General features: G+C 43.7%; 1 protein-coding gene across 1 annotated transcript in view; it reads right to left on the bottom strand.

Moving 5' to 3' along the window:
• Window positions 1–25,855, bottom strand: part of col11a1a (collagen, type XI, alpha 1a) — a gene marked incomplete at both ends in the record, with an annotated part of 173,011 nt that overhangs the window by 29,283 nt on the left and 117,873 nt on the right. The window contains 11 exons of the mRNA XM_080751473.1: window positions 245–298; window positions 1,634–1,687; window positions 1,900–1,953; window positions 3,492–3,545; window positions 10,462–10,569; window positions 12,031–12,084; window positions 13,594–13,647; window positions 14,624–14,731; window positions 14,984–15,091; window positions 19,789–19,842; window positions 25,191–25,280. Coding sequence (XP_080607599.1) covers window positions 245–298; window positions 1,634–1,687; window positions 1,900–1,953; window positions 3,492–3,545; window positions 10,462–10,569; window positions 12,031–12,084; window positions 13,594–13,647; window positions 14,624–14,731; window positions 14,984–15,091; window positions 19,789–19,842; window positions 25,191–25,280 — 792 coding nt within the window. The remainder of the gene's footprint in view (window positions 1–244; window positions 299–1,633; window positions 1,688–1,899; window positions 1,954–3,491; window positions 3,546–10,461; window positions 10,570–12,030; window positions 12,085–13,593; window positions 13,648–14,623; window positions 14,732–14,983; window positions 15,092–19,788; window positions 19,843–25,190; window positions 25,281–25,855) is intronic.

The following is a 25,855-nucleotide window of genomic DNA, read 5'->3' as shown; positions in this document are numbered from 1 at the left end:
GGCAAACAAAGTGACAATGATAACGTGGTGATAAAAGTACTCAATCTTTGTTTACTTGAGTATAAGAGCTGACCTGAATAATACACGTTACTTTTTTAAGTACTTATACAAACTGTATAACTAATAAAGGTTAAATGGCTGATCTGGTAAAGGTCAAGAGGACACACACCCATGCGCCGCAAGCACACACGCACGCACACACGCGTGCGCGTCAGAATGACAAAGGAAAAGGTGTTCAACTTACTCCGGTTCCGGGTTCCCCAGATGGTCCAGGATTGCCAGCCTCACCTTGCTCTCCCTATAGGTTGGGAAATGAATGTCAGTGTCAAATAGAACAAACACCTACAGCAAAACCACCACAAGCCTCTTTAGACTTTGTCTCTTCTACATTGGAAGCCACTGGGTCATAAACTAGAAGCAGTGCTCTTCCGAGCACAGGTCTCCACCAGGTCAGGTATTAATTATTGTGGCCTCCTGGTGGCGCTACATGTGAAAAGGGTGCCATGTCTTCTTTGGCCTTTAACGCTGACGATCACATGACTGTTGAGATACTTCCAATTTCATTACAATTGCACGCTGTGTTCATGATTTGAGGCATTTTGTTCGAAACGGATCAATCCTGCAAAGTTTGGAGTCCAATCTTAGCCAATCACGATGGAATATTTAATATGGGACAGATCCGTCTTGATCATATGACTGTAGAGATACTGTGTACTGATTTTTGTTAATTTTGGGTAAATTTTGAAGGATCCAAAAACGTGTCTTACATAAGTGGTGGTCCACGGCGGTGGTCCGCGACGACTCCGGGCGAAAAACGGCCGAAAAAAGCAATACCGCTACTGACCACTAGTTTAGCAACTTACACAGTATAGCTTTAAGGTTGCCTTTATAATGCATTATAAGGCGCTTACTGTATAAGGCGTTATAACACTCGTTGATAAATAATCATCAATAATGCCTACATATAATAAATAATGGTTAATTAATGGCAAATAATAATAATAATAATAATAAAGAAAAGCTAGAACAGTCAGGCAAGTTCAGACGAGTTCATGAAATGACTTTTCTGTAAATGCAGCCTCTAAAGGCAGAAAACATTGATTTCTGCCGTGACATTACCATATAACTACATCCCAAATCCCAGCCAATGTCTAATCTCAAACCACAGTAATGATATTATTATTACCCAGCTCTAAAACAAAACATTTAGTACTCATTCTGTAAAAAGCTACCGTGCAATTTGAGCAATGTCAGATTGCATCATTTATTATACAAGTTCAAAGAGCTGTTGGTGCGTGCTGTGCCCTCCTAAAGTGATGCAACCCTTCGCCGTTTTCAAATTCTGGAGTCACTTCAGGCATGGCACCGGAGGCATGGCATTAACTATTTATCACGTAGCCTCCTGCCAAATGGCAGTAAAAAAATGGACGCCTCTTGTAAGGGAGCGTTGTAAAAATGGGCATTAACAGTGTCAGAGCACTAAAGTCAGACAAAACGCTCTGCTTCTATTACGTGAACCGACTCCTGTAGAAGGGATCCAGAGCACTGCCACGGGGGGAGAGCTGGGCGGCGGTGTTTGAGCACCGGCCGCCACCCGGACAGGTAAGCCTGCTAGAGGCTTATGTGTACTCACCTTCTCACCCACAGATCCCATGCCGCCCACACCACCGGGAGGTCCTTGTGCACCCTGTGAAGGTAATTACAAAAGAAAAGAGACAAATCACGATCTGTCAGCCTCGACACACACACAGAGAGAGAGAGAGAGAGAGAGAGAGAGAGAGAGAGAGAGAGAGAGAGAGAGAGAGAGAGAGAGAGGAAATATCAATCTGAAGCCAATTATTGAAGTTGAACGAGGTGGTTAATAGTGACGACGACGTCGTCATCGGGTGCTATACGTACATCAGCTCCGCTGGGACCCTGGGGGCCTCGGGGGCCAGGTGGACCAGGAGGACCCTGAATGAGGGGACACAGGAAGTGGCACAGTCAGACAGGAAGTAACCCACCCAAACAAAAAAATGCATGTTGTTGAGATAATAAGAAGAAGCAAAATAACCGACACAAGCCCTAGAACAAGGGTCTTCAACAGGGGGTTCGGGACCCCTAGGGGGTCCTCAGAGTTACTACTGGGGGTCCTACAAATCTTTGTGTGATGGAAGCTTTTTTTCCTCTGTTTTTATATTAACCATTTGAACCCTAGCGTCCATATTCGGAGAACCATAGCCAAAAATAGCCGATCTACAAGCTCACAACGCCCCTCTACACCAAAATGGTTTGGTGTAGAGGGGGAAAAGAGCAGACTAAGTACAGAGAGAAAGGTCAAGTTTATTAAGTATTGACTATTCAAGTGGTTGAATATCTGAAAACAAGAATTGACAAGAATCCAAAAATACACTGATGATTGTGCTATCAAACAATGCAATTAAAATATGGCTTTAATATATATATATATATCAGTGATTGCGCTAGGATTTTTAACTGCCGGTCACCGTGACCGGCATGATTAAAATTTACCGGACATCTGAAGAATATACCGGACATAATCATTTTAATGCATACATTACAAGCAGGTGCACAAACAGCCAATAGCAACAGTTAAAGTATTAGGCCTACTGCATAGTTGGGACTGAAAACGAATTGAATGAAAAAGTATAGGCTAAAAAGAAAAAAACGCTTCAATCTTGCATAAGGGAATTAATTATATTGGACTAATCGTGCTGTTCGCGCAGGCTGTCTGCATGTGGCACACGCACACTGCTTTCACAACAACGTCTTTCTGTTGCATCATGTTTCATGCCAACAATACAATACCATGTCTTGACTTCAGAATAATGAAAAGGTTGATAGATTCATCTGGCCAGCAATTAATCCAATACTCACTGTCGAGTGGTGACAGTGCGTCCATGCGCATATGCAACTTTGGGAGAGTTGAAAAGGCTTTGTTCTTCCTACTGTCTCCACTCCATCTCCTCTCCTCATAACTTCAATCAAGTGTATAATGTTTGTTTATGGGTTGATTGCTGACCGTGCGTGCATTCCTTAATTCCCATGGCTTTACATGCTGTGCGTGCATCGCAAACTGACACTGAAATGAGCGAGCGAGAGAGAGAAAGAGAGAGAGAGAACGGGGGGGCGTGCGGGCGAGCGAGCGAGCGAGAGAGAGAGAGAGAGAGAGAGAGAAAGAGCGAGAGAGAGAGAGAGAGAGAGAGAGAGAGAGAGAGAGAGAGAGAGAGAGACTCTGAGAGAGAGAGAGAGAGAGAGAGGCAGGCAGCCTGCGCAGAGGAGCAGACAGCGATAATAATAAATGACCATTGGTTTTTCAATCGGTCAGGATGTCCGGGAGGAATTTTATTTTTCGGTCTTGGCCATAAAAAATCGGTCAAATCCGGCAATTCCCGGTCTAACGCAATCTCTGATATATATATATATATATATATATATATATATATATATAGTTAATTAAGCTCTGTCAAAAAAGCATACATGTTACTTACCATAGGACCAACATCACCGTTCTCTCCCTTTTCACCTGGAGGTCCAGGAAGACCCTAGGGACAAGGAACAAGGAACAGTAACAATCGTATTAGTGGTTAAGAAAATGATGATGCAGTTGGAGCTCTGAGGTGCCGTTTTATGAATACACAATGGTGTCATTTAGATTTTTTTTGTGTTGTTAAACACCAGCAACAGCTGTTCCAGCAGTCCTGCGCCAAGTTTAATTGGACAGCTAACAACACACTCGCTTGTTGCTTGCTCGTATTTTACAAGACATATAGTACAGTAAATCAATACTAAATAGAGTCGATTATTTGTTGTGGAAGCAACACAAATTAACAATTTTAGATATTTTATGGCGTACACAGTGTAGAACTAAAACCCTGCGCCTTCTGTTTGTTGATTGAAACAAGAGTGCAGTTCTGGCATAGATTCATGTTATTATCATTACTTTTTATGACTGAAGAAAAATGAATAAATGTACCAAACATTTCTTTTTGGATTTGTGTTAGGCAGGGATGTCACTTGGGGTCTCAGGGGAGATGGCAATTAAGTGTTCACATTAACCTCAACCTTTTTAATGCATCATTATTTTCCCCCCACCTCAAATGAACCCATTTTCTGCAAATTAATTTGATTTCAGATCCACGCTGAGTGCATCTCAAACCATGCCTGTCCATGTACATGTGACATGCAACCACCATTTATAATAGTTTTTACCCCCCCACCCCCTATTTTTCGGAGTTACTAGTAAAGCCTCTATCAGAGTCCAGGGTGAAGAGAAATTCACTTCACCGCGGTGTAGTTTTCTAGCTATCACCTAAAGATACATAACAAAGCCTAGGTGATAGCTAGGAAACTACAACGAGGTGAAGTGAATAGCTCTTCACCCTGGACTCTGTTAGAGCCTTTAGACGCCTCAGGGCGACATGCGCCCCAATTCTTGGCCATCTGGCCAGTGATGTATATCGGACCAGTTACCCATATATGGAGTGAGTGTGTGTGTGTGTGTGTGTGTGTGTGTGTGTGTGTGTGTGTGTGTGTGTGTGTGTGTGTGTGTGTGTGTGTGTGTGTGTGTGTGTGTGTGTGTGTGTGTGTGTGACTCCTCTATCCTTGATGTGCAATGAGAATCCATCCATTTCCCAGGAACAATATGTCTTCACCTTTCTTTCCCTCACTATTCACAGTCCAAAAGTTATTTATTCTTTTTTTGTTCCCCCTCGCCAAAAATATCCTCAATGAGACTATTAATAGCCGGTCTTGTTCAGTCACACCCTGGATACAGCAGGCAGCAGGGAACATTGTCTGTCACAAACTGAAACCTACCAGTATATATATACACTGCCTGACTTCCTTCTAATATAGTCTAGTAGCCAAAATGTGAACCCGGACATTTTGAGTACCCTAAAGTTTTATGTTAGAAATGTTGAGTATGGGTCCCCAGCATGTAGAAACTGCCGGATCTAACTTGTATATGTTGAGCAATTTGCATAATTTGCATAGTAAGCTTTAATTAGCATAATCACCTATATGGATAATATATAGGGTCAAAATAGTCACTTCATCATTTGGAAAATCAACAAAAAAGTATAGCAGTATAGCGGCTATTTTCACAATGTTCGCCTCTTGCTTACTTAATATTTGACAGTCCAGACGAATATTCAACTATTCGAATACTTTGAGGTCGAATAATTCGAATACTAAAAATCACTATTCGCGAATGCCCTAATATTGATTTGTATTGAATTGCAGCTACATCTAAACTGTCAAAGATTGTTGCTCTGGAATGGAGCATCTGCTAAACTCCTAAAAGCCAGTAAACAAACGTATAAAGGGTATCATACAAAAGAGTGCGTCGCTATATACAATTCAATGTGCCTCTGTTTTTAATGTGCTTCTGTTTCCTTTCAGACTGTGTTTTCTTATGTCTTATGGCAGTGGCCTTTATAGCTCACAGTGAGCAGTCGCCGTGTTTTAAAAGATGGTATATTACCCAGCGGATGATCAACAGCCCAGTGGGGCCCACATGGAGAGAGCATCGGAGCCTCCTCTGTAACCTTTCGCTTTTATTTTTGCAGTCATCTTCACTTAAAGGTGCAGACACAGATCAGAGCGACCATGCGTGAACCCCACGTACACGTTTGAACCCTGACATTTCTCTACCAGTAATTGCTGTGGTAAATTGCTGCAGCGTGCGCGCGTGCGTGCGTGCGTGCGTGCGTCTGCGTCAAAGGTGGTTTTCCATCAGCTATTTTGAGGAGAAAAGCAGAAGGCATCACAGAATCCTTTCCTCTTGCTAATTCACTGACCTGTCTTCCTCAAATATCCTTGTTCTGTATGTCTATGTGCTGGTGAAGAATGGCACCATTTTTAGATAGCGCCTTTATCCAAAGCGCTTTACAATGTGCACTATATTCACCCATTCGCCATACGTACATTCACGCACTGATGGAAGGTGGAGGAAACCATGCCAGGCACCAACCTGTAAGGACACGTATATACACATGTACATGTATACGTCCATTATGCATGCAGCCTAGTGCATGTGTGGTTCTGCTGCTACCACCAAATGCTGCGTGTGTGCATCTACAGTATTTCTGTGTGTGTGTGTGTGCGTGCGTGCGTGCGTGCGTGCGTGCGTGCGTGTGTGCGTGCGTGTGCGCGCGTGCGTGTGCGCGTGTGTTTCCTGGCGAGCGTGCACTGTGCTTCCCTCCCCATGGTGAGAAATCTCATCAGTGCCGAGGTCTCCTTAGTCAGAGATTGTTAGCGAGGCTACTAATTATTCCCGGGTGTAAATGTGCTTCTTGATGATGACAGCCTGACTGTTGGAGCAGGTTACCGTGCGCGGATAATGGGACGGCGACGGGGAGTGAATTACTCCCAATTAAAACCCCACAGGATTGAACAGTGCACGGTGAGGACAGTAGCCTACCTTGGAATGACGTTACATGGTAATCACCACCAGTAAGACTACTTAACGCATACACAAACTTTAGAAGGCAATGGATCCATGTTGATGACATGACTTTAGAGATACTGTGTACCGCTTTGCGTGATTTTAGGCCAACATCTGTAGGAGCAGTGTCCAAAAATGTGTTTTGCAAAAGTCTGCCTCATGGTGGCGCTAGAAGAGGGCCATGTGAGAAATCAGGGCTGGAGGTTGTGGTTTGCCAGCCAAGGACTGTGTGTGCAAAGTTTGGCATGGATAGGGGCAACGGTACCGGAGATAAGAGTAGGCCAAAAGTGTGACGTGACGTGACGTACAGACGGAGGGACTGACGGACTGACGGAGGGACAGCCAGTTGATCTTTTCATAGTAACTTGCGACCTGGCGGTTGCAATTACCATGTAACGCCATCAAGGTAGTAAACGTGCAACGTGTTTAGCTTAAGAGCCCAGCTGCTCATAAATTAGCTGATGAATGAGGTTGCTGAGTGCTATTCTCAAGCGGAGCATTCAGAATTAAAATGCAAAAATAGCAAAAATAGCAGATCCACAAGCTCAAGGCGTGTCGCTTTGCGCTGCGTTACGACCATGCAGATCTGCTACTTTTGATGCTTTTGTGTGATGCTGTAAGTATGATCAAGTAGGGCAGGGGTGGGCAACTTTGATGATGGCGAGGGCCACTATATTTTCACCTTCACTCCAGAGGGCCACATAGCATATTGCTACGTCCTACTTTGTATTCTAGTATCTCATACAAAATAATCAAAAATAGCCGATCTACAAGCTCAAAACGCATCGCAGGCTAATTTTGCTTCTTTTGAATTGGAATCCTGTATAATTTTTAGTTATTTTTTAATTGGAATCCTGAAATTTAACATTTTGATTTAATTTCAAACGCATTTAGTTATTATAGGCTACTCATGTTAACTTTATGAACCTAAATATAAATACATTGGACATAAAAAAAATACATTTTAATACTACTATACTAGTCGAATTAAAGCAGGTCATGTTTGGAATTGTAACAGCTGAAATCAGTAATATATCAGTATTCCAGTATTAACCTGTGGGCCGCATTAAGTGAAGGTGGGGGCCGCATGTGGCCCCCGGGCCGCCAGTTGCCCATGTATGATGTAGGGGGTTAATTTAACACTTTTTGTATTTTATTTTTTTTTCTTCTTCTGCCCGACAGCAACGCTATGCTACCATGCGGGTTCATGAGGATTAGACCTACTGTAGTAGCACAGCATTTTGTATGTATTGAGGATCTAATCTGTCAAGCTGCCCTGACCTTGAAGTAAGCTGACCACCAACAGTGTTTCCCTAAACACGATATACGCACCGTGGCAGTGTCCTGTCCTTCACCGAGTCATTATGTGATGGAATCAGGGCCCACTTGAAAATCTCAAAAAGCGTTCTCCGGCCCACCCATCTGGGTGGTCCGCGTGCATCAATCGATTCGATTGTGTTCCGGCTTGGTTCAATGGAACTAGGGTAACAGTATAGCTTTAAAGGGATAGTTCACACCCAATATTACTGTTTTTCTATCCATTACTCACCCCATGGAGACTTGAATTCATGGATATTCTTTTAGTTTTTGTCGTATTCCTAAGACAATACTTTGAGGAGACTCTTTGTGTCTCCATAGGGAACAAAGCAGGCTCTTCGTGTCTCCATAGAGAACCACTATAAGGCCAGAGCTGCTAAGCCAAATTATTGGCTTAGGAATGCGACAAAAAAACAGAAATTGGGTGAACTATCCCTTTAATCTCCAGTTTATCAGTATCACAATGAAAACTATTTTTTCAAGGTTTTAAAGGAGAAGGAGACATTTTTTTTGTGTGTTTTGCCAATTGTTTAGGGGCCCACTTGCAACATCCTCACGGCTAGGGATGGGTATCGTTCACCTTTTAATCGATACGATACCTTTTTCGATACCTGGGAATCGATACGATACCTTTTTCGATACCATTTTCGATACTTTTTATTTATTATTATTATTATTATAATTATTATTTGCCTTTTTCTATGGGCTATTTTATAGACGTTGGATCATTATCATAATAATAAACATTATAGGCTATTCTCGGCTATTTTCACAGTAACGAGTGTAGCCTACTAAAGCAGTCATTAAACTTTCAGTAGCCCAACTGTTACATGCATTCAAAAGTATCGAAACAAAGTATCGTTCGTTTTTACGTGAACCGATACTCGATAGTATCAACGTCAGTGAATCGATACCATTAAAAGTATCGCCGACGATATCCATCCCTACTCACGGCCCGCCCACAGGTTGAGAATGGCTGGAATAAAGGACATTTAGCTGTCTCTCTCTCTTAGCCGTGTCAGGCGTGGTGGTGGTGAAAAGTGGTGCTGAGCTTTGTAATCATATGGAGGTCAGAGCCGCGCTGGGACACAACACACACCAGTCTGATCCAATTAGCAGCAGCACAAGGCGAATCAATACCGTGAATACCTGACTGGCCAGCAAGGTGCTTGGCTGACCTGTGGTGTGTTGTTGTTGTTGTTGTTTAGTTTGGTTTGGTTTGGTTTTGTGTGTGTGTTTGTGCGTGTGTGTGTGTGTGTGTGTGTGTGTGTGTGTGTGTGTGTGTGTGTGTGTGTGTGTGTGTGTGTGTGTGTTAGGGCATTCACGAATAGTGATTTTTAGTATTCAAATTATTCGACTTCAAAGTATTCGAATAGTCGAATATTCGACAGGACTGGCCAAACTGTCAAATATTAAGTAAGCAAGAGGCGAACATTGTTAAAATAGCCGATCTACATGCTCACAACGCCTCGCGTTGCGAGGCGTTGTGAGCATGTAGATCTGCTATTTTCCCAGTCCCCAGTTCAAGTATGTTTATTTTGTGGGTCACGGCCTAAAAAGGTTTGAGAACCCCTCGTATAGAGCATTAACAAATTCATCCACCAGGGGCATTGACAACTCATTCTTATGACTTCCTATCTAGCCAAGCTTTATAAACTACATATTTTTTTAAAGAGAAAACAATAAAATAAAACAAGCGAATATTCGACTTCGGTGAACAACGTTGAATAGTGACTTTGATATTCGAATGTTCGAATATTCGAATATTTGGTGAATGCCCTAGTGTGTGTGTATGTGTGTGTATGTGTGTGTGTGTGTGTGTGTGTGTGTGTGTGCGTGCGTGCGTGCGTGCGTGCGTGTGTACATTAAATAAAAGATATACAATACAGAGAACAGTGTGTTTCCATTTGTCCTCAGTGGAGATAAGTACGATAAGGAGGCTCAATTTACGGCAGTGGTTCTCTAAGTGGGGTCCACAGGGTTTGCACACACTGAGAGAAACGTTACTGTCCATTTGCACACTCCCAGGGTCAAGTGCATTACTTATTCAAATTACGTTTGAGAACCACATATATATGCTGTATAATGACGATGTTTCTAACGGCCGTTATGCATGGAGGTTAAACCTACTGAACTGTGATACATAAGTGACATACACAGGAATTACTGTATATACACAGTATACTACTGTATATACAATACACTACTTTATTCTTGGCTAATACACTGTTGTATGGATTTCAATATATGAGCAAAAATTTACTTTTGTGTGCGTGCTCGCGTGCGTAGGAATTGTGTATGCGTGTGTGAGTGTGTGTGTGTGTGTGTGTTAAGGCTGCCAAATTAATATTCAAATTTCGAATATTCGTCGAATATAAACTGGCTGCTGTTTTCAAGCAGACTGGTTGGTTCTTAACTTTTGTATAAACTTTAACAAGTGCATTCTCACTCAACACAGGATTATTAAGAATCCCAGGGCTAATAACCAATAATAATTATAACTTTATATATTTTATAACTTGATAAATACCCTTTACTATTGTCCTGTAAAAAAAACTTTTTTTGTTTTTTTAAAATATTAATATGAATATTCGAATATATTCGATATTCGGGCCAATTTCTAAGACCAATATTCGAATTTCATTTCTGAGGAATATTGGCAGCTCTAGTGTGCGTGCGCGTGAGTTGCAACCAACCTGTAGACCGATGGGACCTGGCGGACCGGGGAAACCTCGGGAACCCTCATCTCCCTTCTGTCCAAACATCCCCTGCTGACCCCTGGGACCGGGCTCTCCATCTCCTCCCTGAGGACCCACACACACACACATTTAATCAGACTTTTCACATTTCATTATCACGCCGCTGGAAGGTAGGACATGTTGCAGGGAGCAGTGCCGAGAGCTGTGTGGACTGTGGAGTAATGAATTCAGTGCAGAAGCGGAATACAGTATCTGCAGCCTGGTTCACTTAAATAGTCGACATTGATAATTCATAGCTTGTAACGTCTCTTGTTGACAACTAAGAGTAACCTTCCTTATTCCGGACACTTTCCTAGAACCTGTGAAGTTCAGTAATGATTGTTTTTGTTTTGTTTTTGTTAGTATTATTATATTTATAATAATTATTACCAGAAACACCACTGAAGTGGGAGGAGGTAACAAAATAAACACATAATACACATTTTGAGCTCAAAGAATGTCTATTTTCCCTACCTTTGAAAAGTCTATACTTTCATAATGAGCAGCAGGGCCCAAATTTGATTCTGAGAACTTTATCTGAAAACGAGCACCACCGGAAACAAATGGAAACAAATCTAAAACGTTTTGCGGCATAGTTTGCTTAGTTCGTGTAGTCGTAGCTATAGGTACGTACAGCTACTGTAGCTTGCTAACGTAAAAAGCAAAACAAAAAATAAAACAAAAAACACAAGCCTGCAGTTGGACAATCAGTCTGTCCAAAACAAACCAAACATTAAGGTTCACGTTCTTTCATCATGGTGAACTAGTTTAGAACAGTGGTTCTCAACCTTCTCAACCTTTGGGGACCCCAGAGGGGTCCCCAAAATATCTTGGGGGGGTCCCCAGATGTTTAGCTAAATGTTAACGTTGTTTTCTCACTCAACAGTAAACAAACCAACATAAAGTTGAAGTGTATACAGGGTATCTGCACATTTCTAAAACGACAATTTAAGGACTTTAAAGACCTTTTTAGTACCTCTGGTCAAAATCTTTCCAAATTGTCAAATATTAGAGGCTGAAATTGTGAAAATAGCAGATCTACATGCTCACAACGCCTCGCAACCGCGAGGCGTTGTGAGCATGTAGATCGGCTATTTTCACAATGGAATAGATCGAGTCAAACCAAATGTAATGCTAACTCCTACAATTCCAAGTGCTTCTGTAGGGTGGGGGGTCCCCAGTTAAAATATGATTATTTTGGGGGTCCCCAGTTAAAATATGATTATTTTGGGGGTCACGGCCTGAAAAGGTTGAGAACCACTGGTTTAGAGCACTGACTTCAGCTCAACCCAGTACATGTGTGTCCTAGCAGAGTTTCATCATCAGAGCACGTTCTTTCATCATGGTGAACTAGTTTAGAACATTGACTTCAGCTAAACCCAGTACACATGTGTCCTAGCAGAGTGGTACTTCAGCTAAACCCAGTACATGTGTGTCCTAGCAGAGTGGTACTAGTGGTCCTAGCAGAGTGGTACTCTCTTCAGCTAAACCCAGTACATGTGTGTCCTATAGGAGTGTGGTACTCACAGCAGGACCCGGAGCACCAATAGGACCTTGTAGACCAGCCGGACCAGGAGGACCCTGAACACAGGAGGAAAAAGAACAGAAGATAATTAATCATCACACATTTCGAATTACAAAACCTCTAATCTAGCGTTATTCAACACCCTTGCAGCATGTCCGTGCGGCCCGTCATGGTGATACCAATAAAAAATATATATATTTATTTTCTATTTTCAGTGTGGACAAATAATTTCTGATGTCATTTTTAAAGGAGTAGTTCACCACTTTTCAACTTGTCTTCATATAATAGGTCCTCACTAATATTCATGATAAAATATTAAAAAAAAATTCTACTCAGTCCAAGTCTCCTAGGAGAGCTGTGGGAAGTTCAGAATCCATCGTCTTGTGACATCATCATTTTCCCCCAAAAAAAATGTATCAATATTTTTGAAAAAAATATTTAGATTTTTATTATCACGAGAACAATGGCTTCCACTTTAAAATCGCAACTTTTCAGGAATAGAAAGCCTGCAGTTTCTATAAGCTGGATTGGCAATCGATGATCTCACAAGACGATGGGTTTCTGACCTGCCTACAGCCCTCCTCTGAGAAAAAAAGAAAAAAAAAAGAAAAAAGCTATTTTTGAGTGAGGACCAATTATATGAACATAGGTTGAAAAGTGGTGGAGTGCCCCTTTAAGTTTCTCTCCGATAGCCATAAGAAACTATCTTTGTCTTGTTTTATACAAGACTTGTATTTTGTTTGTTCCAAAAGAAGAAACTTCATAATTTCTTCGATGATCCTTCTGTTCAATAAGGTTTGGCCTCATAGATGAAAATGTGGCTGTTTTCTGTGTTTCCTTACTATTTAGACCACTCATGTAGTGTGTTACAAAATTGTCTAAACGTCACAAAATAGGACCGTCATCTTTAGATTGCGGCCCTTGGGCTTTTGATCATTTGCTGAGTGGCCCCTGAGCCATCTTAAAGGAGTAGTTCACCCCAAAATGACTTTTTTTCTATTGATTAGTCACGCCATGGAGACTAGAGTTCAATAATATCTTTTGTTTTTCGTCACATTCCTAAGACAAAAATTTGATTCTAGTAAATTTACCCCCATTGATTCCGGATGGGGACCCGTTTCGAAACGGGTCCCCATCCGGAACGAATGGGGGTAAATTTATTGTTATCACATCTTTGTCTTAGGAATGCGACAAAAAACTAAAAATATTATTGAACTCTAGTCTCCATGGCGTGACTAATCAATAGAAATAATGTCATTTTGGGGGTGAACTACTCCTTTAAGTTGAGTAGCCCTGGTCTAATCCTTGTTTATATTTGACTGAAAATGATTGACGTAATGATCATACACGTGCAATTACAAAACCACTAAATCCTTGTATATGGATCTACTGGACCGTGCACTTTTTCCTTTCTGGACGTGCTATCATTTACAAAGACATTTATCCCCTAAAGAGGATCAATATATTGTGCTGCTGCATTGTATATTAATTGAGATTCTGTGTTTTCATTGGTGAGAACGCGCATAACGGACCGGACAGGAGATTGTGACGTCACTTCATCATACCTGTTCTCCTTTGTCCGCCTTGCTTCCCTTCTGACCAGGCTCTCCAACCTCTCCCTAAAACACACACACACACACACACACACACACACACACACACACACACACACACACATAGAAAAGGATTGATTGATTGATTGATTGATTGATTGATTGATTGATTAGACAGAAATGTAAAACAGCGCGAGTACAGTCTAAACCAGGGGTCTTCAACAGGGGGTCCGGGACACGTAGGGGGTCCTCAGAGTTACTACAGGGGGTCCTCCAAATCTTTGTGTGATTTCTCCTTTTTTTATTTTAACCACTTGAACCCTAAGCGTCCATATTCTGAGAACTTTAGCCAAAAATAGCAGATCTACAAGCTTGTAGATCGGCTATTTTCGTTGTAGAGGGGGAAAAGAGCAGACTATGGACAGAGTGAAAGGTCAGGTTTTTTAAAATTACACCGATAATTGTGCCGTCAAACGATGAAACTATATGGAATCTATTAACAGGTTGTGGGGGTCCCTGCTTCATCTCTCTATCAACTAAGGGGTCCTTGGCCTGAAAACGTTGAAGACCCCTGGTCTAAACACTTAGTCTAACAGGATCACACCCAAAAGGTCCATTGAGCTCCTAGGTATTCCATCATCTGTGTCGACAATGATCGTATTGTCATGGAAAGCTATCGAATCAAGCAGCCAATTAAGAATGTAATTATTATGTGTGGCTAAAAAAGTGACACAACCTGACTTGTTGATGGCCCGAATGGTAAACTTAATGTGACCGTAAGGATTGCTGTGGGTGTAATTCAACAATGCGACTACGTCCTTATTTTACACTGGTACTCAGAGGACTTTTACTTGGAACAGAGAATTTATGGCTTATTATGGTATTGCCACTTTTACTTCTTCCACCACTGGCAAGGACAAAGACAGAGACAGTTGGTCCGCGCATGAAAACGACGGATGAAGATTGATCTACTGTACATTGTGCTTTATCCCCCTAGAAAATACAGAAATAGGGAGGGGGGGGGGGGGGGACTGACACTGACCTTGTCACCATCCTCTCCAGGGGGCCCCTGGGGTCCGGCAGGGCCAGGCAGACCGACAGGACCTTGGACACCGTCACGACCGGCTGGGCCTTGAGGCCCTTTCTCACCCTAGAGAGAGAGAGAGAGAGAGAGAGAGAGAGAGAGAGAGAGAGAGAGAGAAATGTACGCACGCACGCACACACACACACAGACAAACACATACTTCCATTATATACTGAGAAAAACAATATGAAATGCAGCACAGCAGAAACAGATGATGTGATTGTGGTGCGAGTTGGTGACATTAACTTTCGGCGCCGGTGTCTAGTTTTCTCTGTGTGTGTGGACGGGAGACAGGGGGAAAAGAAATGATGTACTTACAGGTGCTCCTTTCTCTCCAGCAGGCCCTGGGGGTCCCTGGGGACCAGTTCTACCGGACAGACCGATTGGACCGGCCGCACCAGCAGCACCTCTCTCTCCAGGAGAACCCTGTGTGTGTGTGTGTGTGTGTGTGTGTGTGTGTGTGTGTGTGTGTGTGTGTGTGTGTGTGTGTGTGTGTGTGTGTGTGTGTGTGAGAGAGAGAGTGAGAGATAGATGAGCAGGGGAAAAACAATTAACAGCAAGCAGGAGACTCTATAAGTTCATCAATAATTAACCTGCTAAAAACCAACGTGCCCACATACAGTACATACATACTGTATACAGTACGTACATACAGTACATAGACAGGGACAAAGCGAAAAGGTATACGCACTCGGTAGCAAACGAGGTTGCTTACAAGGTCTATCAAAGAAAGGCTGCAATGTCAGATATTAGCTGATAAAACATTAGCTATCCGGCTTGGGCAATAAAAGGAGAGAGAGAGACAAAGAGAGAGGCGAGGACCTACATTAGCAGAGATTCAGACAGCACAGGAGGAGCCTCTACTAATGATTTACTGAATTAAGAATGATTCACAGCACAATTTCATAATAGAGAGCATCTCCATCTAAGAACTGTATAAAGCCTGTGTGGAAGCCACGTCTATTAGCTACCAGCCAGGTTGGACATTAAAGGGGGGAGAGAGAGAGAGAGAGAGAGAGAGAGAGAGAGAGAGAGAGAGAGAGAGAGAGAGAGAGAGAGAGAGAGAGAGAGAGAGAGAGATGTGACAATCACTAATGCAGACAGCAGCCAGGATTGATCTAAGTGAAAGCCTGAGGTCAAGGCTCCCGCCACTCTCCGCTGAGAGCATTCAGGTTGAGATGGGGACGTGTTTGTGAGGAAAGCAGCCCCGACTGTTTGCTAGTGGATTTTATTGAGGACGCCGCTGGCTCCTGATACCCCAGATGCAGGGGTTCATTGGTTTCCTAAATCTATAAAACCTTGGACCGATGCAGAGGCCAGCCAGGCCAATCTATGGCGACTCAGAACGTTCTCTACTTCCAAGCAAATTAACATTTTTGCTAAAACCGGTGTATTTACACAGCATTGTATGGCTGGTGTTCATTAATATGAGCTGTCCCTTCCAAATACACATATTCATTCTATCATCATCATCAGTGTACAGTGTTTTTTTATCCGTTCACGCCTCCACACCCACACAGGCACACACGACACGTGTTTCTCTCTTCATTGCAATCTCCATTGATCACAGTAACAGAATTACATTGCAGGCTCTTTGACATAATTACGTGAATATGGAGTGCCTGTTTTTCCAGTTCAGAAGTGTGCTCAGCTGTGTTTCTAAAACAACTGTTGGGACTCTGACCAGGTGGATTAAAAGGCTTTTTGGATGTGGCCCATCACACAGGCTACAGCTGTGCTGAGCCTGGATGCAAAGCTAACAGAGGGTTGCATCCGAAGTAAACCTTTTTGGGTTTTGGGACAAAGCCTCTGTCGACTATTTGAGACAGCGAGATGTCTTCTTTTCTGGCAGCGGAAGATTGGGAGCGTGCCGTGCGACCTCAGCGGCTGCGTGGATCAGTGGAGAACAGGCACAGCCGTGCCGGTTCGTGAGGCTACGGGGACATGTGGGCCCCGGTCGACTAGATATTCCCACTCACCATATGGGAGCGCTGTACCATCTGTGTGTTTGAGTGTGTGTGTGTGTGTGTGTGTCTGTGCGTGGGCGAGGTGTGTGCCAGGGAGTAATTGAGCAAACCATCTTGCCACCCGGACGGTTCCAGTGCATCATTGCTCACAAGACAAATCACTTTGTGCAGAGTGGCAAGGTGAAGTGAGGCCAACGCTCTCATAAGAAAAAAAAACAAAAATAAACAAGCAGACAGATGACATACGTTTTTCACCAGACATAATGAGCACAATAGTTTCCATTTGTCTCGTTGTGCTCCTGTGAAACCTGGCGCTCGGTTAGTTAGGGTGGTAATGGATTCATCAGCGACGGCTGTCATCTCCTCATATTTCTGGGCTTAATTGTCACCGGTGACACCTGCTGTGAATCAAATCCTAACTACACCACCTCACAGGAGCGATTCTGGCCAATTACAATGCTCATCTAGTAGCTGCTGTGAAGTGGATGCGGCGACTTGCAGCGCTCTTAACTCATACTCTGCGATCCCTGTCGAAACCGGAGATTTCCCGCCTTACCGCGGTGCCATGCCCGTCGATCCCGGAAGTTTAATTAGCTTTAATCATTATGAAAGGATTAAAAGTATTATCGCTGATTTTCGCTGATTCTGGCTCTTTAGGCCCGCCTCCTAACTGTATCCGGTCGTATTTCCGGTCTGGACCGGATCTAGCTTTCCGTATCCGGTCTCAGCCTGGGCCATAGTCCCGCCTCCATCTCAGCCTGGGCCATAGTCCCGCCTCCATTGGTTTACAATGTAACAGAAGAGGAAGCTACTCGGTGATGGAAAGCTCGTTTTTCAATCTGATTTTTGCGTTTGGAAACTTTGATCCAGTCTCTACACGCCTGGATTATGATCCCCGCACATATTGTGCGTTTTGTGCGCGAACGTGTTACCATAGCGCACAGCTGGCTTTTTTCAATGTTTTTTCATGTAAACACTGGCGGATAAGCAGGGATACAGCGTGGCAACGGATATGTCTATTTCAATGGGGGTTTTTTTATTCTAAAGCTGTCACCGAGTCTACACGTCTACTAGATGAGTCGTGCACAGATTGTGCACGATGCATGCGTGTGCCCACGTTAAAAGGTAAGGACAATTTGGCAGCTGCTTACTACAGCTACTGTATGTTTAAAATGGCAGCAAAATTGTTAAGCTCCTCAACATCCCACATCGTCGTGTCCTAGAGCAGTGTCTCTCAAACTTTCAAATGTCAAGGTCTCCCCTTAACTCCGACAGTGTTCAAATGGAACCAAATGGACCCGTTTGAGAGACACTGTCCAAGGGCAAGTCATTTAATCCCTTTAATCTCTCTGTGGCCAATAGTGGAAGACTGTATGAATTCGAAAGCAGGGCACTTCTAAAAAAAAAAGAGGGGGAGGACATGCATGTTCAGCAAAATCTTGGAAAAAAATAGTATAGCCAGCAAAACCCTTTAAGGGTAAATTCCCAGTTAAAGTGGCACTTTAAGTGGCATTGAATTTTGAGGTGACTTGGGGGTCGATTCACACTCCACTTTTAGAGCCTAATTTATTTCGGTTCGGCTCTGTCTAAACTATGATATGGGGTCATTCGGAGCCGAATTAATGACGTTACCTGCCCCCCCGATCCTCTGAATGACGCCATATCATAGCTTAGACAGAGCTGAACCGAAATAAATTAGGCTCTAAAAAGCCCCTTTTCCACTGGCCCAACTCCACACCACTCCACACCACACCACACCGCCCACTTGTGCCAGGTTTTCCACTACAAGGACCTGGGTAGAGTGGTGTGAAAGTGGTACTAAACGGGGTACTAAAAGTATCCACTCTAGAGTAGGTCTGAGCTAGGCCAAACAGGGCCAAACACTTCATAATGACTGATCACTCACTGACTTTTCATTTGGACCAACAGGATATAGTTGTAATACATGATAATAGATTCTATTGTGTTATAACCACTATTATAATCTATTATAGTGTATTATAATTATCATAGTAATACATTAATACTTTATAATGTATTATAATCACAGTTATAATCCACTAGTGCATTATAATTAGGATAGTTGTAATACAAATTTATATTTTATTATAATCACAGTTAAAAGGGTCAATTTGTTTCTTACCGGTAGGGGTACTTTTGTGTAATGGAAAATGTAGATATTTGTATGTGGTGCGGTGTGGTGCGGTGTTGTGTGGTGTGGTGTGGTGCTAAAACTGCAGTCGAAAAGGGGCTAAAGTGGAGCATGAATCAACCCTAAGATGGCCTCCAGCCACCTGTAACCTCCCACTGAGGAAAGTAACTATGAAGCTTTTTTTTAAGATTTGTTATGGGGATTTTATGCCTTTATTGATAGGACAGTAGACTGACAGGAAATGGGGGGAGAGATGGGGAGTGACACGCGGCAAAGGTCATCCGGATCGGGAATCGAACCGGCGCCGCCGCCATGGGCATACATGCCTAATATGTGGCAATGCCTAAGTGGTATGCGCCTGGACCAGTAGGCCAGAGGACACCCCAAGAAGCTGCTTAATGGTGTTAAACTGGTGGGGATTCTATAGAGGGATTCTATAGACCTTTCTGGACAAAGGAAGACAGCTGCCCTCTAGTGGTTGGGTTCTATATTGGACGCCTCTCCAAATAACTGATACTCTTCAAACCATAACCTTTTTTTTACCAAACTGCAAACAGTACAGCCATTTCAATACAAACATGCCTGGTGTAAATGAGAAACATAAACAAAGTGTTCATTGTGAAACAATAAAAATCTACTGGGGCTGGGGCAAATATTGTGATATTTTTTACTAAATACCTCGCTATCAATTTGTGGCCATTCCTGAAAGTATAAGTAAGGCTTAAGTGATAAAACCATGCAGGACAATATACTAACAAGGAAAGATACTTATACCGTATTGTGTTATTACAATATTCAAAATCCCAATCTACAGTATATCACGATTTCATTATAATATTGATATATTGCCCAGCCCTATTTACAATGCAGAATTCAGAGAGGTAACACACACGCTCGCACGCACGCACGCACGCACGCACACACACACACACACACACACACACACACACACACACACACACACACACACACACACACACACACGTGTTGGTTGGTATACTTACGACGGGGCCTGGTGGACCTTGGGGACCCTCTCCTCCCTTCAGACCAGCTGGACCCTAGAGAGAGAGGGGACAAGAACACATCAGAGATTATGGAGGATTCATAAGACGGCAACAAGAAGCGTGGTCCACAGCACTAAAATGTATAGGCATTCATCAGAGGCTCATAATCCAGAGCGATTTACAATAAGCAAGGACAGCACAATGTAATAAATACATGAATACATCAACATGAATACATCAACATGAATACATCAAATATAAATAGTAATCTAAAATCTACATTTTATTCAAAAGACTATGACTAAAACTAAATCAAAATGTGCTGTCAAAAACAACACTGGTTGCCCCCAAACTAAATAAAAATCGAACCTCTGTTCGAAGTGGAGCTGTGTGTGTGTGTGTGTGTGTGTGTGTGTGTGTGTGTGTGTGTGTGTGTGTGTGTGTGTGTGTGTGTGTGTGTGTGTGTGTGTGTGTATTGCAGTTGATGCTCAGGGCAGGCTAGACTCAACAGCACCTCTCTGGTCACCCAGGGTTACTACATACAGGCTACATACAGACCCACAGACCCACCCACAGACCCACAGACCCACCCACATACCCACATACCTACACACACGGCCACGTATAGGGGAGCTTGTGTTCCACACAGCTCCAAAAATGCACACACTTTGTAATACCAGTATGATGCGTTGGATAAAGGCTCCCCGCTAGAGACATCACCATGCACTTTTGCCACGGCTTTCATCAATCAGACGCAGGGGCGTCACAAGGGGGGGGGGGGGGGGGGGGGTTGGGAGTGGGACTGAGTTACTAGGGCCCAAGGTGGAGGGGCCCTAGTAACTTTAGCTATTGAAAAATAGCAGATATACAAGCTCACAGCGCGGCACCGAGTGCCGCGCTGCGAGCTTGTAGATCTGCTATTTTTGAAAAGTCGTGAAAATGTGTGCAAATCTTTGAATAGGCCTATATGTTTTTAAAGCAAACATTCGTAACTCAAACTTTGCTTCTGGGGGGTCCCTGAAACGAAATATTTTGAGATGGGGTTCCGTGGCCAAATACATATCATCTTGGGGGTCCTTGACATGAAAAGGTTTGAGCACCACTGACATGGAAACATAGGTTTCTTGCACACATTTTCACAATTTTTCAAAAAATAGCAGATCTACAAGCTCGCAGCGCGGCACTCGGTGCCGCACTGTGAGCTTGTATATCTGCTATTTTTCAATCGTTAACATTCATGGGGGGCCCTCAGTGAATCCTTGTACCCAGGGCCCAGAATTTGGTGTGACGCCCCTGATCAGACGCATGCCTCGTGCTGCGGCGCATGCAGCATTACCCCGCTGCATGTAAACACTTCATTTGGGTCAAACGAGGCCATTAGGACCGCGGCCGCCTGTCGACAACCTCCGTCATCATCGGCTTCACTCTCGGAGCCATACATCATCGGAAATGTTGCCGCGAGTGCATTAAAGACCCGGCGCGAGTGTTTTCGAGATTTCTTTAAAAAAAAGAAGAAAAAAAAAAACATCTTTATCGACGCCTACCAGTTTAAACCGCTGGCCCGCATCAATAAAGTGTGCGTGGAAACTGTCCAAAAGCAGACCTCGGTTAACTGATTGCCCGTCCTATACGAAATGATATCTTTGTGCCAGCGTGAAATTGGCCTCGTGGACAGCTATTGAGTACCGAGGAGGGACGTGATCGAGACATAGCAAAGATTGAGGGAGAAAGAGTGGAAAGAGAGAGTTATTGAGGGAGTCAGTCAGAACGGGGAGAGCCAGAAAAAGAGAGTTTGAAAAGGAAGGAAGGCACGGTTAGGGAAGGTGAGAACATTAGAAACAAACGATGGGGAAGAGAATGAGTCTTAAGGTTAGAAGGAGAGAAGGAGAGTTGGAAGGAGAGAAGCAGACATAGAAGGATAGAAGGGAGAGTTAGAAGGGGAAAGGGAGCGTAAGAATGAGAGACGCAGAGTGAGGAGAGAAAGAGAACTTAAAGAGGTGGTGCCATAGTTTTGTTCTTTTTCTGGTTTTCATGTGTCTAGGAGGTTGACAGTACTTCATTAGGCGCGCCACACACATATGCGTGAAACATCTTCTCCGTATCGTCTGAGAATGGCCACTGGGGGAGCCATACTAATGCATTGTCAATGGAAGGTTGTTTGGTGTTTAAAAGACAGGCTGTGGTTGAGCTAGAGACACGGCAACGACAAAAAACCAAATAACCTTCCATTGACAATGCATTAGTACGGCGCCCCCAGTGGCCAATCTCAGACGATACGGAGAAGATGTTTCACGCATATGTGTGAGTCCAGCCTTAGACCCCCTGGTGTGGTTGTTATGAGCAATTATGTATTCCGTTTGTATTTGTTTTTTTTCCCCTGGAGGCTGCCACCTTGTGGGTCAAAAGTGCCGGTCCAAAAACACAGATAATTACATCATAGAATCAACCCCTCCCCTTTTACCATTCACCCAACACTGTGGGTGTGGCTAACTTCAGCCGGGTCACCACCCACCATGACAACCAGGCATACTTAATGAACTGGTGGGTGTGGCCACATAAAAACCTAATTTTAACTCTTTCTGTACACTTTTTTGGAAAAAATGTCCTCCTAGTATAATCATAATAGCTGATAATCATGTTTTAGGGGGTGAAAAATCATGGCACCCCATTTTTAAGTGAGCCGAGAGGTTAGTTGTTTTTCTCCCCCTGCTATGCAGAAGACTTATTATTATAATGTATTGGCTCATATACAGTACCACTTCCAGGCCCCTCTCATCAAATGCACAATAAAATAGGAGCACTGAGATAAATAATCTAAAATGTGTGTGTGCGTGTGTGAGCATGGAATCATGTGTACTATATAACGTATAGGTCTGTCTGTGACCTCATACTGGGAAGGCATGAAGCCGTTTATACTTGATTGAGCTCCAGTGCCGCACGCCGGAAATAGCCGATCTACCAGCTCACAACTAGGGGCAGCACGGCACGTGGTGCGCTTGTAGATCTGCTTTATTTATCCGTTTGTCATTTTTGTACAGGCAGGCCCTTTTACCCGTCTGTAAAAAGTGCCCTCTCCAGACCATGAATAAGTACAGAAAATAGCCGACCTCCAAGCTCACAACGCGTCGCGCTGCGACGCGTTGTGAGCTTGGAGGTCGGCTATTTTCAATATTTTCACCAAAAGGCCCTTTTAGGTATTTCAGCCCTTCCCTCTCTAATATTCTCTGCACGTCCCTGTTTTTGTATGTACTTTGTACTTAAAATTTCAAGTTTTTGTTTGCACTTGCATGACCGGGCATGACTTGCATGCATGCCTGTGGGCGCGTGTGCCTGCCTGCCTGCCTGCCTGCCTGCCTGCCTGCCTGCCTGCCTGCGTGCGTGCGAGCAAGTAACCCGGCGAGCCGCGAGGGCACACATGGAGGTCTCAGTAATGAGTCCCTGCCGAGTGTAGCTGTGAGGAGGAGTAAATTACAGCCACAGAAAAACAATCAGCCCGGCCTGCCGAGAGGCTGACTGACCTTGGAGGTGCAAGGCAGAGTGCGATGGCCCTTTCATTGGTCCATTCGTTCCCACCAGCCACACAGCTCTAATTGCTGACATTTTCTATTCAATAATTCATTGGGTAAATAATGCATGCAGAGACAAACAAATCACTTATTCACCCCCTCCTCCTCCCAAACAAAAGAAAAAAGTGAAAAGAAAAGTAGTTGGGTCTTGAAATGAGCCGAGCGGGGATTTTTATAAATGAAATCCTGAACCACAATTCCCCCATTGCAGAAATGGGAGGACCATGATGCATTGCGACGTCGTAACAGTGGTGTCGGCGGCAGGGGCGTCACAAGGGGTAGGAAAGTGGGACTGAGTTACCAGGGCCCAAGGTGGAGGGGCCCTAATAACTTTATCTATTGAAAAATAGCAGATATACAAGCTCACAGCGCGGCACCGAGTGCCGCGCTGCAAGCTTGTAGATCTGCTATTTTTGAAAAGTCGTGAAAATGTGTGCAAATCTTTGAATATGTATTTTCTAAGTGAACATTTGTAACTCAAATGTTGCTTCCGGGGGGGGGGGGGGGGGGGGGGTCCCTGGAACTAAATATTTTGAGACGGGGGTCCGTGGCCAAATTCATATCATTTTGGGGGTCCTTCACATGAAAAGGTTTGAGCATCACTCGGTGCCGCGCTGTGAGCTTGTATATCTGCTATTTTTCAATAGTTAACATTCATGGGGGGCCCGCAGTGAATCCTTGTACCCAGGGCCCAGAATTTGGTGTGACGCCCCTGGTCGGCGGTGGTGGAGCAAAGCCCAGGCGTGCCTGTTCATTTGTAGCACGTCACCTTGGATTTCCTCTGTTAGCCCGTCTGATGGCTGCGAGTGAATTCTATATGGGTGACTCTAATGAAGTGAATAGGTCTGAACACTGCTGGGACCCTGTTCATTTGTTAGGTGGGCCATGTTCTGTCACCTAGCTCCCACTAGCAGCGAACACATGCAACAGGAGGGGGAACCATTGATGAATTAACCTCGCCCACCAGGCTTTCTGAGAGAAAGCCTGGTGTTCGTTCACAACAGGCCGCTTGGTTTCCGCCTAAAGCGCGGAAACCACAGGAAGAAGCGGCGGCGCTTTGATTTGGTTCCCTCCGTTTGTTTCCCCAATCCCTATTAAAATGCTCGAGTAGCCTTGTGTAGTCTTGCCAGTCGCTAACAGTTGGACTAAAATATGCATATACCAAAACAAAATTCAAAAGCAAAACTACTCCGCATCAAGGAGTTTATTAGGTAGGTCCTAAAAGTATGTCCTTGAGCGCAGGGGAATTATTTTGGGTTAACTGTTTCCGGTGGATAGTTCCGGCCAAATTGTAGTCCTTTGAGTACTACAACATGACGTTTTGTGGTTTCCGCTCCAGACTGGTTACAAGCCCGAAAAGTGAAGTGATCCCAGACTATTGATGAATAGGGTGCAGGTGCAAGGTGGGCAGTGTTGATTTCGTCGACTAAAAACTATGACGAAAAATGTTCGTCGACTGCGTTTTTTTCACTGACGAAAACGAAATAAAAACTAAACAAAAAACTAAGCTGTGGTGACTAAAACTAAGCTATGACTAAATATATTGACAATTTCGTCAACAAAATAAAAACTCGACTAAAACGTTAGGGAGGGACTAGTGGAGAAGAGAGTCATCTTATGTTTGGTTACTCTCAGGTGTTGCTTGCTGAAAATAGCCGATCAGCGAGCTTGTAGATCTGCTATTTTCAGCACGCAACCAAGTGTAAAATCAGTCATTACGATGCCATCAAGGCCTGCCAAAATACATTTTAGTTGACTAAATCAACAGTAGATTTAGTCGCCTAAAAAAACGTAATGATATTTAGTCGACTAAAACTAAGACGGGGCACTTCTTACCGTGGCACCGGGTAGTCCTCTCTCTCCAGGGAATCCGCGTAGACCCGGAGGCCCGTCCTTACCGGCTGTTCCCTGGGGTCCTGGGTCGCCCTATGAGATGCAGAAAGGGAAACAAGTGCACGTCGCCGGTCATTAGAGATGATGTGCCGTACAACAAGCCACAGGTTTGATCCTGCAACAAAGTAGTGGTTTCCCCACCCGACCCAACGGTTTGCTGAGACTATTACACATCGCAATTTTAATAATATTGCTGTAGAGCTTAATTTTCTAACTTTTGGTGTTTTTTTCGTAAATGAATGCCCTACTTGATCATACAACAGTCACACGAAAACATCAAAATTGCAGGTATGCATGTTCAAATCGCGGTTTTCACCTGACAGTGACAATATACAACTATAGGATGTGATTCATTATAATTTAATTTACGGTATCAGTGCATCGTGCGCACTCCCAAAAACATATTAACAACTTTTGTCACACACTGTTTGAAGTCCACCGTTATAAAGTACACAAACGCACATGATGAAGCACATTCCTAATGATGCCGTATGTAATATGAATGCGTGCTCTAAGTTCCAAGAATAAGACGGCAAATGTATGCTAATGTCTTCTTTGCAGCCACACCGGGAGAAAACTGCTCATTTTAATGGGCCATTAGCTGCGAT

Source organism: Nannobrachium achirus (assembly GCF_963921795.1).
Source record: "Nannobrachium achirus genome assembly, chromosome: 21".
Lineage (NCBI taxonomy): Eukaryota > Metazoa > Chordata > Actinopteri > Myctophiformes > Myctophidae > Nannobrachium > Nannobrachium achirus.
Note: the sequence above shows the minus strand (reverse complement) of the source record. Positions and strands in the feature narration are given on the sequence as shown.